At 38.9% G+C, this 15,569-nt stretch overlaps 5 protein-coding genes and 1 long non-coding RNA gene across 11 annotated transcripts in view; 3 read left to right on the forward strand and 3 right to left on the reverse strand.

Annotated features, from left to right (window-relative positions):
* LOC118448306 (uncharacterized) overlaps nt 1-3,753 on the reverse strand; it is a 39,964-nt gene extending 36,211 nt beyond the window's left edge. Inside the window, exon 1 of the mRNA XM_035881384.2 lies at nt 1,356-3,753. Coding sequence (XP_035737277.2) covers nt 1,356-1,842 — 487 coding nt within the window. The 5' untranslated portion in view covers nt 1,843-3,753. The remainder of the gene's footprint in view (nt 1-1,355) is intronic.
* LOC118448321 (RIB43A-like with coiled-coils protein 2) overlaps nt 1-7,998 on the forward strand; it is a 27,880-nt gene extending 19,882 nt beyond the window's left edge. For 5 of the 6 annotated variants that reach the window (XM_085662918.1, XM_085662919.1, XM_085662916.1 and 2 more), the window contains 7 exons: nt 5,222-5,455; nt 5,527-5,667; nt 5,778-5,941; nt 6,274-6,514; nt 6,732-6,959; nt 7,136-7,242; nt 7,305-7,998. In XM_085662918.1, coding sequence (XP_085519044.1) covers nt 5,333-5,455; nt 5,527-5,667; nt 5,778-5,941; nt 6,274-6,514; nt 6,732-6,959; nt 7,136-7,242; nt 7,305-7,446 — 1,146 coding nt within the window. In that variant the 5' untranslated portion in view covers nt 5,222-5,332 and the 3' untranslated portion in view covers nt 7,447-7,998. The remainder of the gene's footprint in view (nt 1-5,221; nt 5,456-5,526; nt 5,668-5,777; nt 5,942-6,273; nt 6,515-6,731; nt 6,960-7,135; nt 7,243-7,304) is intronic. The other variant, XM_085662921.1, reaches the window with a different exon arrangement.
* LOC146872327 (uncharacterized) lies at nt 5,814-8,710 on the reverse strand. The gene is made up of 3 exons (XR_014983334.1): nt 8,556-8,710; nt 6,020-6,090; nt 5,814-5,946 (listed from the first exon to the last, which is right to left on the reverse strand). It is a non-coding gene; the product is annotated as an uncharacterized LOC146872327 (long non-coding RNA).
* A 42-nt stretch (nt 8,711-8,752) lies between these two features.
* Nucleotides 8,753-11,570, forward strand: LOC118448311 (uncharacterized). Its single transcript, XM_035881400.2, has 7 exons — nt 8,753-8,964; nt 9,078-9,156; nt 9,231-9,717; nt 9,805-10,816; nt 10,896-11,024; nt 11,156-11,317; nt 11,397-11,570. The coding sequence occupies exons 1-7, from the start codon at nt 8,927-8,929 to the stop codon at nt 11,422-11,424; spliced, it is 1,935 nt and encodes a 644-aa protein (XP_035737293.2). The 5' UTR covers nt 8,753-8,926; the 3' UTR covers nt 11,425-11,570.
* A 17-nt stretch (nt 11,571-11,587) lies between these two features.
* Nucleotides 11,588-12,343, reverse strand: lsn (vacuolar-sorting protein SNF8). Its single transcript, XM_035881448.2, has one exon. The coding sequence runs from the start codon at nt 12,341-12,343 to the stop codon at nt 11,588-11,590; it is 756 nt and encodes a 251-aa protein (XP_035737341.1).
* A 340-nt stretch (nt 12,344-12,683) lies between these two features.
* Nucleotides 12,684-13,931, forward strand: Roc1a (Regulator of cullins 1a). The gene is made up of 5 exons (XM_035881449.2): nt 12,684-12,840; nt 12,971-12,998; nt 13,129-13,250; nt 13,410-13,495; nt 13,645-13,931. The coding sequence occupies exons 1-5, from the start codon at nt 12,748-12,750 to the stop codon at nt 13,655-13,657; spliced, it is 342 nt and encodes a 113-aa protein (XP_035737342.1). The 5' UTR covers nt 12,684-12,747; the 3' UTR covers nt 13,658-13,931.
* The last annotated feature ends 1,638 nt before the right edge of the window (nt 13,932-15,569 follow it).

A 15,569-nucleotide genomic window follows, 5' to 3' on the forward strand; every position in this document is an offset into this window, starting at 1 on the left:
GGCATCAAAGAGTATTATCAGAGTCGTTTGTCACTTCGTTTTACCCACTCGATTTCGAATACTCCATGTAGTCCGATGTATTTGTTTCCTTCGACGAGAAATACGATCTTGTTTCGAGAGCTCGGTCAATTCGATATTTTATCAGCCTTGCCGATTAACTTAATTGATTACACGAAATGTTTTCTTCTTTCTACGATCCAAGTACACGTGCTCGATTTTTTTAAATACAGATAAGTGACAGAGAGTCGTATTTTCAACGTTCGTTTTACTGTTTTCGATCGTAGACAGAATGAAAAGATTACTACAATTAATTCCTCTCGAGAAAGATAATATCTTAGCACTATGTCCAATAAACGAGAATGATTCATTCGCTCGATCGAACGATAAAGTGAAAATAAAACCGTATGATCGATAGCGTAACGAGCAATATTTTTCTCAACGAACGACCTTGAGAACTTTGATGGTAAACGAATTTTGGCTGTTACCAAAAGTCCGAGTAACCTTCGATAATTTGTAAAACGAAATAGTCTTTGAGAATCCGCAATCGGCTTGGAAAGTAAACTCGGTTATTGTTTCTTTTTTGTTTTGTTTTTTTTTTTTCCTTACATCTCGGAGGTACGAAAGAATATTATTGATCGGTCGATAAGGATAACGATAGGATGTAGATGCGATTGCAAGAACTCAATTTTTTACGAAAAAAATCCTGAAAGGATTAATAAGTGAACGAGTGGTATATTAATAAAAAAAAAAAAGAAAAAGAAACAAAAAGACCTCGAACGAGCGAAATACCGAACGAAGATCTTTTTAAGAAGAAAAGACGCTACAAGAAATACAGAGTTAAACGGTGATAGAATAACAAAGAAATGACCAGTCAAAGTAGCGCGATAATGATGTAAAAGCTTGGATAGGATTGGGGTAAATTTTCCAACACATTTGCAATTCTTACTTAATTAGCGTATATAAATAATTAAAAAAGCGGCATTATTCAGTCCGTCAATCTGTTCCTTTGTTTCGAACGATTCATCGAGGATCAATGATATCTCGAATAAGTTTTTAAAGTAGTAAAGAACAAACGAAAGGCATTTCGCGAGGAGGTGAATCAGAAAAAAAAAAAGAAGAAAAGAAAAAGAAACACGGTACAAAAGTCCACGTTTATTAAAGACTTTGGACGATCAAAGCTACGAACGATTCACGATAATATCGATGGTCAAATGGGCTGTTTGTCGATGTTGACAAAATCGAGGTAGGTGGGAAGCGAGGTGACCGAAGGATGACGAGGATAGTATGGAAGGCGTTGGTGGTGGTGGTGGTGGTGGTAGCGTTGCGCTGGAAGAACGCACATATTGATCACTGACCTTTCCTGCGGCCGAACGGTCCGAAGAAGGTGCCGTTCTTGCCGATGACGTTATCGTCGATATACTTGAGCAGCTTGCTCGTGTCTTCTCCTTTCTTCGTGGCGATCGACTTGACGGGGCGTGGCGTAGCGATCCTTTGACTGATGCCGCCTGCGGCGGTGCCACCGGCACCAAAAACACCAGCTACGTTAGCAGCCGCCGCAGCAGGACCGCCGATCGTCGTGGTCGTCGTCGTCGTTGACGCCGTTGTCGCCGCCGTTGTCGTTGTAGTTATCGTTTCCAAACCCGTACTCGATGTAGTCGTGTACGTGGTGGCGAGCGAGGACGCGACCAATACGTTATTGGTCGTTTGAATCGTCTGTAAGAGGGCGCAACTCGAAGCAGCGCCGTTAGGAGAAGGGCATGTATTCTCCTCCGCCAACGAGCTGATTCTCCTCTGCGATCCGCTCCAACTCTTCCCAGACGAGATCTTTACCGAGCAGCTCATTATCTCATAGTAATAAACGTGCTCTCAGGGCGCATAGTAAGCGCGTACGAGTCAAGATATAGATACGGAAAAGAGCGAGCGGAAAGCTGCGTGCGTACGTGTGTGCGCGCGCGAGCGCACGCAAGAGGGAGAGAGAGAGAGAGAACACAACACATATATTTGTACCTGTATATATATATATATATATATGCGCAAGTATAGGAAAGGTGGATAGACCTTACGCGACACCACAGAGTTACATAAATCGATCTTTCGCGTCCAGAGATAAAAGTTAACACGCAGGACCCTTCTCCCCCTCTTCCTCCTCCACTTTGTCCTTCTCTTTCTTCACTTTTGGCTCCACAATGATTATCCTTTCAATCTTCGATCGGCCGCGCGACTATCTACTAAACTATCGTTGTCCCGAAATGACATCTAACACGTAGTATCACCTATTTCTTTATCCCTTTTTTCCCTCTCGTCAAACACTATATCGCCAAATATCGTCACTTTTCTACGATCGCGTACGTTGAAACGAAAGAAAACGTATAGAGTTATGGCTCACTCCGATTGGCTCTCACAATGGAATTGACTTTCGCAAAAGGCGTAGATACCACGAGCAGGTGCGATAGCCCGACTTAGGATAGAACGACGATAGATATGTTCTCGCGCTCGTTATACGTTATATATCGTGCGATTTCGGCGTAGAGGGAGCGACGCGCGACAAACTTGCGACCTCTTCGAGTGCTAAGACGAGACTGAATGTCTGGCGGGTGATGGGCTGCCCGGTTCGCCAATGACGTCACTCGACCACGCAGGCGCCCAAGAGTCTCGCTTCGCCACGGGCGTATCTTACGCGCTCTCTGGGCTCGGTTGTACGTGTTGCCGTGGAAACTTGAAGTGCAAATTAACGAGAACTCGCCGATTAAAGTTCGCCGATCGCGACCTCGTAATCCTCCTGCTTCTTCCCTTACTTCTCCGCAGTCGTCTTTCCCGATCAACGCGATTTTATCGCGCAATAACGATTGCCTGCCTATGCGAATTAGTTCTTTCTCGAGAAAGAGAGAGGAGACTCGAGCCGATCGAACGACGCCTATTTATTTATTGGACTCGCGCCAAAATCGTTCGTTCCTTCGAACGAAATTATCCGAACGAAACTAATGCGAATGCACGTAGGGTAACAACAATCGTCGAATCTTCATTTTATCGATTTATGCCTAATAAAAAAAAAAAAAAAAAAAAAAAAAAACTATGCCCGAAGATCTTGTTACCGTTTGGACGGACGATTTTATAATTCTTTTTTTTTTTTCTTCTCAACACAACCTTATCCTTCGTATTCCCTCGTGTTATCGTTATATATTGTTGTCGTTATTATTATTATTATTATTCCGGTTTACTCATTACCATCCGACTCATTAATTTACGTTCCATCTGTCGAAGTTAGATATGCCTCGGGAGAGACATGCTATCTAGAATGATGTCAAAAGAGAGCGACCGGACATCGTCTGCACGAGCTCGCTTTATTTATTTATACGTATGACGATATAACGAGCATGCTAAAATACGAAAACAAATACATATACTTCTGTAATGAACATCGTACTCGCATTACGAAGAGATAGCGATTATCTTTGCGTGCCAATTTCTCGCGGATATTCGCGTGCGATCGAAGAGGTCCTCCTCTTCGTTCGTATCACTCCCGACTGCCACGACGGGAGCGATACGACGTTGTTTCGACTATAATCTCCCGTCCCTCTCCAATGACATAACGCGTACAGGTCATCGCTGTACGTGTCATTGATATTATCAGAAAGCTTCTCACAAATCGTATTTTCTATTTCGCCAATATGGAAAAGAAAATCGCAACGAGAAACGATAACGCGCATTGATCGCGTTGAAAATCAAAAAGTAGAGAAACACTTGATGAAACGTGACTTTTCATTTTTATACACCCAGTACATGTATATTATGATATTTTACTCGAATCGTACAACGACGAGCGAAAGCAAAACGAATTATTCTACGAAGAATAATGGATTATACATCGTCGCGATGGAAAGCCGTGGAGAAAGTGACATGTATTATGTCCAAGAATCGTAAGGATTCTCTTGCCGAATACGATCCCGAGTTGGAATAACGATACATATATACATATATATATATATATATATATATATATATATATATATATATATAAAGCACGAATTCTTATTTATTCTTTACGTTCCGCTTCAGTCTCAAATAACCGTCATTTTCTCTTCTTCGAGAATTTCCAAATTTTTCACTTCACTTACATTTCTCTTTTTTTTTCTCCTACTTCTCTATAATTTCATAACGTCTCCGCGATCAAAGGGGCAATTAATGATAATGAGTAGTGGGAGAAAGGGAAGAGAAAGAGAGTTGATTGCGTTATCATCGGTGCAGACGTTAGATATGACTCTTGTTTATCCATACAATGTACAATTCGGTCGGCAAGCTTTTCTCGTTTGCGCGTATCCGGAAGAAGATTTATAAGGTTCTTACGTAAGAACCGCGAACGTGCGGCATTAAAATCAAAATAGATCTTGGAAGTTGTAAAATTTGATTTCTGTAAATATCAACTGTTAAGAACGTAGACGAGAAGTGGATGTGCCACGTAATAAAATATTGCTACTCTACGGAGAGTAGTTTTTTAGAAAATAAAAATTTCTGAATTGACTGAAAAGAATATTTAAGGATATCGTCTCTTTGGGTCTTATTACAAAACGCGAAGCACGGCGGAGACAGCGCGCGATCGTGCCTCGCATCCGTTACTTTGTCTCTCTTCTCGCGTTCGTTTATGCATCACACATCGCGAGTATTCGCGATCATTTACGATCTTCGCTTTACACTTTGATGCACCGACACGATAACGAAGCAAACGCACACGCGTCGAACGCGTGCGATGCTCGTGTACGGCCAAGCTCCATTCCCGTTGAGACGCGCTTTAAACTCGAAGTAACCCCCACATTAGCAAGATAATAAATGAAACACGTTCTGTTTTGAGAGAACCGATGAAAGAGCATCAAAGAAAAATGTCTAAATTTTCCTTCGACTTTCCCCTCTACGTAATGTATGCTCTTATTGAAATATTTATCGAAAATCCTCTCTTTATACGCATTTAACATGGGCCGCCTATCGAGATCACTCTTCGTATTAAACGCTAATAAATGTAATGAGATTTCAATTAATGGAAAATATTTCATTCGCTTCTGTCAAAAAAAAAAAAAAAAAAAAAAAAAAAAAAAAAAAAAAAAAGAGAAATAAAGAAGAAAAAAAGGCGAACGACACGATTCAGAATCACGTTTCGTGATCAAACTCGCCATGGTAACCAAGTACGCCCTTTTATTCTCTCCCCTATTGCCCGTACGCTTTTTCGTAGGGTTTCTGTGAACATGCTCGCGCTCGACGATCGTTCGACGTTTTATTATAACCTGTACATACGCACAGCAAGAGACCGCTTGAATTGGCTCGTCGTCGAACTTGCATCGAGATGCTAAAATTTCCACGTACCACCGGGGAGGATCGAAGAATCGCGGCGAGTATCGAAAGGAGACGGCAAATAGAAGAAGAAAGAAAAAAACGTATCTTTAATCCTCGCTTCAGAAATATCGGAGTGAGTTAATCGTCGCGAGCTATCTTCTATCAATTTTCCTAATATTTCCTTTTTCCTGGAATATTTATAAGATCGACAAGGAATTCTTGGATCGACAAGTGGAAGAAAAGAGACAGCAACGCGAGGAAGAACGCGCTAAGGAATGCCAGCTAGACGAGAGTCTTGTACGCAGCAGCAAGATCGCTTTGCAATTGGAAAAGGAACAAGCTGAGGTAAGAGGTTGACCTCGTTCGATCTAACGTTCTCATGAAATTCTTACAAAGCTTTCCTCCTAAGAGAATCGCTTCGTTCCTTCTTTTACCTTTTACTTCGCGTCCGTTAGGAAAAACGACGGATAAACGAAGAGATCGAAGCGTTTCGTCGACTCCACCAGAGACGCGAGGACCGTCGGGATTACGATCTTTACGATCCGGATGCTCTGAGGACGTCGCTACCTTGTCGAGTCAGTGACGATGACCCACGTTTGGGACTGGCCTCGGCCCAAAAGTATCCTACAATTATTTTCTTCGTTATCCTGGTCATTAAAATAAAAATAGTTTAGCTGACCGATAGGCATATACGTACCTTATCTTTATATTCCTCTTTCCTATAATTTGGCATATCGGCTTCGGCTGTTTGTCAAAGAATTTTAAATGCTGAAATAAATAAGAAATTAAAAATTTACTCCAATACACTCTTTTACATAGACTTTCTAGACGTTGTTCTTCAACTCTATTGCAAGTAACACGCAACAAAAGGCAAAACAAACATATAAATATAACATATAGCTCAATGTATTCGCATTTGTTACAAGCAGAGGCGTGCGTACTTTTGTATAGATTCGAAGGCGAGGATTACAACTTTCGAGAACAAGATCGAATGAAGAAAGAGGAAATGCGTTGGTGGGTCGAGAAGCAAAGGAAGGAACGCGAGACGGCGGAAAAGGAACGAAAGGATGCAGAGAAAGCGTACCAGGAAGCCGTTGTCTCGAGGGACAAACGTGCCGTCGAGTTGGAAAAGTTGGAGCGAGAATGTCGTCGAAGGTTGAGCGAGGCCACCGCAAGTTTCAACAGGGCACTGGTGAGATCTCTTTAATCCTTTTAAAGAAAAACGAATAATTGTTCGTTCGAGAAAGAGAGAATCTTCTTTTTTTTTCTTTTTTTCCTTGGATAATAATTTCGTTCCTACAATTCGGTTTATAAATATCGTTGATATTCACGTTTCCCTTGATCCTCGAGTCCTTGATTTCACGCTCGCGAAGAAACTAGAATTTATAAAGCTTTCCATCGGTCGCAAGGCGGAGGAGCAAGAACACCGACGACTTTGCGAAGCCGCTCAAGACGAGGAGGACAAGAAGGCGGAAATCTACAATCACGTGACCGGAGATTTCCTGACGGAAGCCCCCGAGCAAGCGGAGAGCAACCGTGGACCGAAGAAACCGCTCGCATCGCGTTACAAGGGCATGACGGCCGATCAACTCAAGGTCTTCAGAGACGAGCAAGCACGACAAATGGAGGAAATCCAGGTAATAATACGAGCCACCCAATGATCTCTTTTCTCCTTCGAGTATATCCAGAAATAGACGTCTATAAATTTTCTCGGCCTTCTGGTGTCGAGGATCCTTGTCGAGGATCATAAAATCGTCTCCTTACTTTATCCTTCCCTTGTCGTTCCCTCGTTAACTCCTTATTTTCTTCTTAGAAAATGAAATTGGATGAGAAACGAATAAATGTGGAATGGGACCGACTGATGAACGCGCACGCTAAAACTGCCGAGGCTTATCAACGTGAGCTCGATCGAAAGAAGACGTAAGAGATGTTTTCCCTTTACCTTTATTGGACTTGCTTACTATCAACGAAATATCTTTTAGGGAACTCAATAAGAAGATCGCGGAGGAAAACTTGAGGCTCGCCGAGCAACAAAAGTCTTATCAGGAGTATTTGAATCGCGTCGTATATAAGAACAAAACATCCCTTGAATATTTCTTGCAATTCAACAAGGGAACGCGTTAAATCAATTATTTCCCTCCTGGAAGATGAATGTGATTATTCTATGATTTTTATCATTATCCATTCCATTTTTAATCGACTAAATACATATCACGTATCACGTATTTCTCTCCATTCGAATGTATCTTATTAAATCCATAACTTTATGATAAAATAAATTCGAAGAAGGAGCAAACCCGTTATTTTGCGGAATTCTTTCGAGGCGCCTTCTTAAAAAAAAAGGAATTCGCATTTCATCTCTTTCGTTATCTATGTTTGTTTTCTATCTGTTTGAAGAAATTTGCGTCACATATATGATTACCACGAGATTCTATTAACTTATGCATACGCTTTGTTACGCCGTCAGTTTCAGGTTAACGAACAACCAAGTACGCACACACTTAGAGGGAAATTAACGATAATGAGGTTTGGAAAAAAAGTCAAGTTATTCGCAAATATGCTTGGTAAAGCACTTGATAGATTTTTCGCTTAAACAGATGCATGTACCACCGGGACGGGTTTTGTTATGGCAAATTGTTATGTGAGAGTATTGTGACATAATCCGGCGGCATATATATATATATATATATATATATATATATATATATATATATAAGATATTCACGTTATGCTGCACGCGGTTATAAATGCGTTACGTAGCGCAGCGGATACGCGCGCGCGCGCGCATATGCCTGCCTCATGCCTATAAGGTACATACAATATACAACCGGTGTCTGTTCGCGCGAAATGCAGTACGAACTAAAATGGTTGTGAGTAAACTCGAGCGATATAATTGATGGCAATTGAACAATTCGAAGAGAAACGCTATCCTTATCTACTTCCTATATTATCGCCGCTTATTAGCGACGCATAAGCGTTATCTCTTTCAACGAGTCGTATTCAACAAATTGTTTGTCCGGCTCGTGTCATTTGCATTCGTGAGATATTAAATCAAAAGGAAAAGATAGGACAAATTTCGATGATGAAGAAGAAAGACACGTATCATATAGATGTGCACAAACCCGTCATAGAGCGATCGTTTTATATACCTATATATCTTGATAGGTCGATTTCTTCCATTTGATAGAGGTTAATATTAAGGTTTTAAGACACGTTACTTAATTTACTCGTACCTTCCTTACTCTCTCTAACCATCCAAATCGTCCATTGTTTTTCTATTTTCTATCTTGTATTCTAAAGAAATGAAGCGTTTCCCAATCGATTTCGGAATTACTTTTTGTGCTCTGGCTTTGAGTGCGTCCGTCGTCTACTAGGTCTCGGTGATGCTGACGCACACACACGATGGGTAAAAAAGATGTGGCCGGTACGGTCGGTAAAGAAGTTCCGTTGTGTTTACAAAACCAGACGTTTGCGTTTTCGGATAGACTTTTCGTTCCGATTGTTTGGCGAATTATAGAGGCGAACGGGATATAAAATAATGCCTTTTTCCTATTAAACAACGTTCGCAAACGTCGTTCGTTTTTAAGTCATCGCACGAGTTAATATGATCGATTCGGAACTGGAAAATATATCGAAAGACGGGTAAGTTTTGAGGTTATACGACGTATGAGATGATATATGTATATACCGATGTATTTGTGTGCTTGTTATATCTAAATTTGTCATTCTTTATGATTTTATTTACATAAAAACAGTAACCACGACAAAAATATACTTTTACAAGAGTATGACGAAGTAGTGGAAACTCTTAAAAAAGACTTAACTATGTGCAAGGTAAAAGTTTTGCTAAAATGTCTTTTTGGTTAGAATTAATATTCTATGACTTTTGAAAGAAAACTTTTTCGTAGACGGAACAAAACAAAATCAGGTCTTTGCTGGAAGCTCTACAAAATGATAGCAGAGATACTGGTGATCTGATTAAGGATCATTTCTCTCGCATTCATATAGAAACTTGTAGCAGCGAGAGCATACATAATAAGGAGCTTATAATGAATCTACAAGAACGCCTTGCTGTTTTACAAATGGAAAAAGATTCTGTCTTTCAATTATGGCAAATAGCATTGAAAACTGTGACTGCTCTGGAGGATGAATTAAGGTGTCTTAGAACCGATGGTAAAAGTACCAAATTATACGAGGAGCATATCGATAATGTCAAAGAGACTTATTCCGAGGCTATCAAAGCATTGGAGGGCAAGTTATTACAAGCGAGGGAAAATTTTTTGAAACAGCAAGCATTGTGGGAAACTAGCAAGGATAAAATTGAGGACTTGCTTAAAGAAAAAGCTGATATTACAAGGAAACATGAAGTTTATCAAAAGGACACTCTGGAAAAAGGTATGTCGAGGAATATAATAATATTTTTTATTTATTACCATAGTAATACATTATGTGCGTTTTTTTTTTTTTTTTTTCATTTTTAAGATAGGAACAATATGCGGATAGTTGAAACGTTGAAAACCGAATTAGCTGCTGCAAAAGCTGATACCCAAAGGGCAATGGATTTAAAAGGAGAGTTGGAGAGTAAATTGAACGAAGCTATGAAATTTACGGCATCTTTGATAGCCAGAAATGAAGAAACAAAAAATAAAATGTCCGAGGCTTTGGAGTTGGTAGAAATTGCGGTAAGAGAAAAGGATCTTGTATTACAAAGGGAAGCACATGTATTAGAGGAAAAAGGTAGGCTCGAGGTACGATTGTCTAAAATAACTGAAGAACATACCGTCATGTTACAAGATGAGATAACGAAAATGAAAGATGGTTATGAAAGAAGCGGGAAAAAATATATATCCGAAATCAAAGAGCTTAAAGCAGAATTAAAACAGAGAACGATGCTATTGGATAATGCACAAAAAGATTATAGAGTTTCTCAGGAAGAACTTGAAAAGGTACGTCAGAATTCTGAGGATGTATTACAAAAGTCGAGAACGAAAATATTGGATTTTGAACAAAAATTACACTGTGTGGAACGTCAACTTCGTGACAATGACGATACGCAAAGGAAGAGGTATGACGCGGAGATCAGGCATTTAGAATCTAAAGTAATTGAATTAGAAGAAAAGTTGAGCGCCGCTAATGATGAATTAAGAAAAATGCAACAAGAGAATCGCGATAGTATGGAGCATCAGGTAAAACAAGCTAATGAAAAAACAAAAAACCTAATAGAGCAGTGCAATGATTTAGAGAAACGTTTGGCTAGATCTTTGGAAGATAGAGACAATTTTCAGACAGAAATCAAACGCCTACAAATGACTTGTGATCGTGAAATGCAAAAGCGAGAGTACGAGAGACATAGTCTTGAAAATAAAATTCACGATTTAGAGATCAATTTTCAAAAAGCAACTTATTTGGCACAGGACGGTCCATATGCGAATGTACTTGCGACTCAAGTATATACCATGGAGAGGGAAACGAAGAAGCCCAGTTCACCCGTAACGTAATTATCGATCAATAAATCCCTTTAGTTTCATTTACATTGATTGTTTCACAAATACTATACTGTATATTTCTTTCAGGATAGAAACCAAGGAACATTGTTGTCGACCGGTCCTGTTGGAGCAGATGAATAAAGCGCAGGAACGATACGATAGGAAGATGAAGGAATTATCGCATCATGTGGAAGTTCATCGGAAACTTAGTAGAAAGTAATTGAAGTGTATTTTTTTCTTTTCTTTTTTTTTTCTTTTTATTTCTTCTTTTTTTCCCGTTTCTTTTTCCACGTTTTTTTACTCTTTTTTTTTTTTTTTTTTTTTTGTTTTTCTTCTGGTTGTTCAAGGTGGAAGGAAGAAGCCAAGTCAATGACAACGAAGTTTCAAGAAAAGTCTAAGGAACACAGAGCTAAAATAAATGCCCTAAGAAAGGAGAACGAGGAATTGAATAAACGATTATTTTCGTGTCAGCAAGAACTTACTAAACATAAAGTACAAAGTGTTCCGAGGTATGTTAAAATATTTATTTTATTGTGTATGGTGGATGTAGAATTTCTTTGTGTATTTAAGTATCTTTGTATATTTTAGATGCAGCGAAGAAAATAAAGTCAGGTGACATTATAATGTCATACTCGTCGGATTAATATCACGTCATCTTGGCTTCTGTAAATATCGCAAAATACGGTGGATTTGTCTATTTTGGAAATACATGTTCATACAGGAAATATAAACTATATCTTAAATGTGATTCCTACCTGAGATAAAATCTTGAAAAAATATTATTCTTTGGACGCGATACAGCCCGTAAACAAACTAGGAAACCAATACAAGGCTTCATGTTCTCCTTGTTCGTCCAACCAAGCCAATCCTTCCTTCACCATGTGATCCAATGCTTTCTGAGCTCTCTCTCTTTCCCATCTTAATTCATTTCCTAGCATAGACCTTGATACGTGCGCATTTCCAGACAAGCTAGCTTGCTGCAGCACAGCGGTATGATCCATACTTAATTCACCTGGAACAGACTGGACTAGATGTTTTCCTCTACCTATTGGAACTATCGCGAATCCATTTCCAAAAATTTTCAATTTTTTAGATGCTGCCAGGAGATCTTCATTCGTTATCTCTTGATGTTCTTTACGACGACCTCTTGCCTGTATCAAACGTGTCCTTAATTCGTCCAAAGATATGAGGCCACCATTTTTGTAATTTGTAGCCATACATACTTCCACAATCTGTACCGCTAGTTCGTAATAAAAGTCACCAATTCCTAACACCGACCAAAAACCTTTACCAGAGGCTAATGGATCTACACCTATGGAGGCACACATCTCGGTGAATTGACGCCGAAATTGAGCATTCTTTTTAATCTCGCTTTTGTGCTTCGTTGCAAATTCCTCCAAGTTAACACGAAACGTTTCCATTTGTTTGGTCATCTGCTCAAATTGATTTTCTTGTATCTCTGTACCCTTATCCTTGTATTTTTCTTGTTCAAGTTTCTGTTTGTGAATTGCGCCAATGCCTGCCTTTCTCCTCATATTTCAATCTTACGAAGGTACAAATATTAAATTAAATTCGTAACAGGTGTATAGAATGATCGAGTACGTGCTTACGCTACGATAACTGTTGAATTAGTTCCAAAGAGTAATTTAAAATTCAAACTACTTGTTCGACAAAAATAACCTATCAATCGTACACGATCGTTTTATAATCGATGATGATAGGTGCGTGCGAGCGCGCAGGAAAATTGTTTATTCGGTACGATACTATTAAGACGATACTGTATACCGTAACATGTTTTTCTTTTTTTTTAACATCCAAAAGAATTCAATATTATTTACGCATTTCCAAATTTTCAGTCACTCTTATCAAGCATGTCGCTTTAAATACGGTCCAAGTACAACGCTAGATGTCATTCGGCTAAACATATCAAAATTTAAACATGGCGTCCGCAATGGAAATCGACGACGAAGAAAGTGATTTGCCTACTTCGAGTAGCGGTAAAGGAGAAAAAAAGCGTTTCGAAGTGAAGAAGGTTCGTAACGTAGTGAAGAAAGAAAATATAAGTTTTATATTTATCTATTTTTATTCATCACGAATATACGATGCCAAATTTATAACCTCATTTTTGCCGTCTCATTCTAACGCACGTTTGTTTGTTTCAGTGGAATGCCGTGGCACTTTGGGCTTGGGGTATGTATTCTGTCTGGTAATATTGCTAAGTGCCAAAAAAAAAAAAACAAATGTAAACGATCAAGTATGTCCCGAAAGATGTCTTATTTAATAACATTCGTATAATTGTAATATTATTATTCTATTTCAGACATCGTCGTGGACAATTGTGCCATTTGCCGGAATCATATAATGGATTTATGTATAGAATGTCAGGCTAATCAAGCCTCTGCTACCAGCGACGAATGTACCGTAGCCTGGGGTGTATGCAATGTAAGCTTTAAATTCCTCCGTATAGATTTTATCTGGACAAATTTCTCTTATATATTTTCCATTCAAATATACGATAGAACGATACATCTATATTTATGTTTTTACAACGACATTATGTTTTTTCTCCTTAATAATATATCTTTGTATTTTGTTGCACAGCATGCGTTCCATTTCCATTGCATCTCTCGGTGGTTGAAGACCCGACAGGTTTGCCCTCTTGATAATCGCGAATGGGAATTTCAAAAGTAAGTATTATATTGTGAAATACAAAGCTTCTTATTGCTTTGAAAGTGCACATTGAATGTCTCTTGCTGAAGCGATGCTACTGTTCTTAATATATTTGGGAATTGTTTGTCAAATTTTCTTCTTTTTTTTCTTTTTTTATTCTCAACAGATACGGTCATTAACCAGGTGTGTTCCACAGCGACTAATATCATAACTTATGGGAATTCGAAAAGCGACACAAGTGTAAGATATCATATAAGACGCGTGGATATGAAAAACAACTCTCGTAATAAGATAATAAAGGTAATATCAATGGAAAGAGAAAAAGTAATGATGATTAAATTTGATGATAACGCATAAGAGGATACGAATAGGAACTTTAATTTGATATTTTATGTTATATGATATAAAGTATAATTGTAAGCTTTGGAATAAATAAGAATCTATGAAATAGAATTTACATTATACCTTGATGTAAAAAGTTCGTTATATCTCTTGTTTAAGTCACGTATTTCATCGAAAGAAAATTTAATAATAACTTCATCATTAAATATACACGATATATATATATATATATATATATATATATATATATATATATATATAATTTATTACTATATATATTAGCCAATTCAGTTATATCATTTGCAAAATGAAAGCGACTCCTTTGCAGTGGCTGCGAATACCCGCAACCTTTTTATTCGTGAGTCTTTTTACCGAAGCTACCGGATGATCCGATTATCCGCAAGATTCTCCCGAGCAAAAGTTTCGTCCTGTCGTCTCGAATCCCAATCTGTCTTATTCGAAAAGCGAAATAGAACGACGCAATGTGAGACGTTTCTTTCGACTTCCGACGTTTTTAAATGTTAGTTTGAAAGAAAAAAGTTTTGTCGTTGATCTATTATGACATTGATAAATGTTCATAAATGATAGATAATTCAAAGTACGTTCGCTTGAATAAAATTTCTATCTAATAGTAATAAATGAAATTAATTTGTCGATCGTCCAATTGTCCAAATTCGCCATTTATCCTCGTCAGCGAGTAGAACTCTTCTTGTAGAGGAAAAATACGATTGTTCAATAAAGCTTATCTAACATTATCACAGGTTTAACGTTTTTAATGTCGGCAATGACGATATATTTCCAATCACGGATATTCTTCCTATATCCCAAAGAGACGTCTTCGTTGAATGAGGTTCGAGCATGTACGAGGCAACGTCTCTTCTTGATAACGAATAGCCGGCCTTTGTATGAGCGGCGCGGTTCCTGACGTCATGTGGAGGCCGATCGATCGCTTCAAGATCATCTCGAATACCTTTTCCAGTCGCGACGCATTGAAGAAGAAGCATCGGGCAATACTTATCAGGCCGCAAAACGAGAACTCGACGAGCTGGCTTCTAATCCGGGCATACATAGCGAAAATTACATTCGCGAACGTCGACCGACTTTTACGATGGCCCTGAGAAAGAGTATCGACGAATGCGCGACGCACACGGAGAATTCTTCTCTTTCCTTTCCTTTCCTTTCCTTTCCTTTCCTTTTCTTTTTACGTTTAATCGCAGAACCTATATACTTTTCTCATTAAAAAGGCGATAACTACCTTTCGCGGTATATTAAGTAATATAAAAATTCTTTTTCCTTTCCTCTTTTCTTTTTTGCGTCCAAATACGTTAGAACGTAAAATAATTGGAGAAAATTTGCAAGCTCGTAAGCCGTACTAGGCGGAAAATAGGACGCCCGTGGGGATAAAAAAGAAAGAAAAAAAAGAAAAAGATTTTTGGATAAATTCGTAAGACGCTCGGTAGCCCGTGGAACGACGTTGATTTTTAGGGTAGCTTCCCCCTTCTTGGAGAATTTCGTTTCGCGACACTCTCAGGTGCGTACCCACTGGAAATATTTACCTGAGCTCGAGAGATGGAATATAAATACGATTTTCGTCGTCCTTGTCGAACGCGAAAGGATGCTGCTCGGTTATTGGGCAAAGAGGAGAACGGGGAGGCGAGATAGGGGAGAGAGGAAAAGCGAAGCCCTCATTTCCTCCGGAAACAGAGGTTCTCTCAACCCCCACAATGGTCTGGCATCCCGCCTCGTCCT

This window comes from Vespa mandarinia, chromosome 20 (genome assembly GCF_050613455.1).
Source record: "Vespa mandarinia isolate Hongniang chromosome 20, ASM5061345v1, whole genome shotgun sequence".
NCBI lineage: Eukaryota > Metazoa > Arthropoda > Insecta > Hymenoptera > Vespidae > Vespa > Vespa mandarinia.

Coding starts and splice junctions, on each gene's coding strand:
- lsn (XM_035881448.2), bottom strand. CDS start 12,343: ATGAGGAGAAAGGCAGGCATTGGCGCAATTCACAAACAGAAACTTGAA.
- LOC118448311 (XM_035881400.2), top strand. CDS start 8,927: ATGATCGATTCGGAACTGGAAAATATATCGAAAGACGG. Junction 8,965..9,077: donor GAAAATATATCGAAAGACGG/GTAAGTTTTGAG, acceptor ACATAAAAACAG/TAACCACGACAAAAATATAC. Junction 9,718..9,804: donor AAAGGACACTCTGGAAAAAG/GTATGTCGAGGA, acceptor TTCATTTTTAAG/ATAGGAACAATATGCGGATA.
- Roc1a (XM_035881449.2), top strand. CDS start 12,748: ATGGCGTCCGCAATGGAAATCGACGACGAAGAAAGTGATTTGCCTACT. Junction 12,999..13,128: donor CGTGGCACTTTGGGCTTGGG/GTATGTATTCTG, acceptor ATTCTATTTCAG/ACATCGTCGTGGACAATTGT. Junction 13,251..13,409: donor TAGCCTGGGGTGTATGCAAT/GTAAGCTTTAAA, acceptor TTTGTTGCACAG/CATGCGTTCCATTTCCATTG.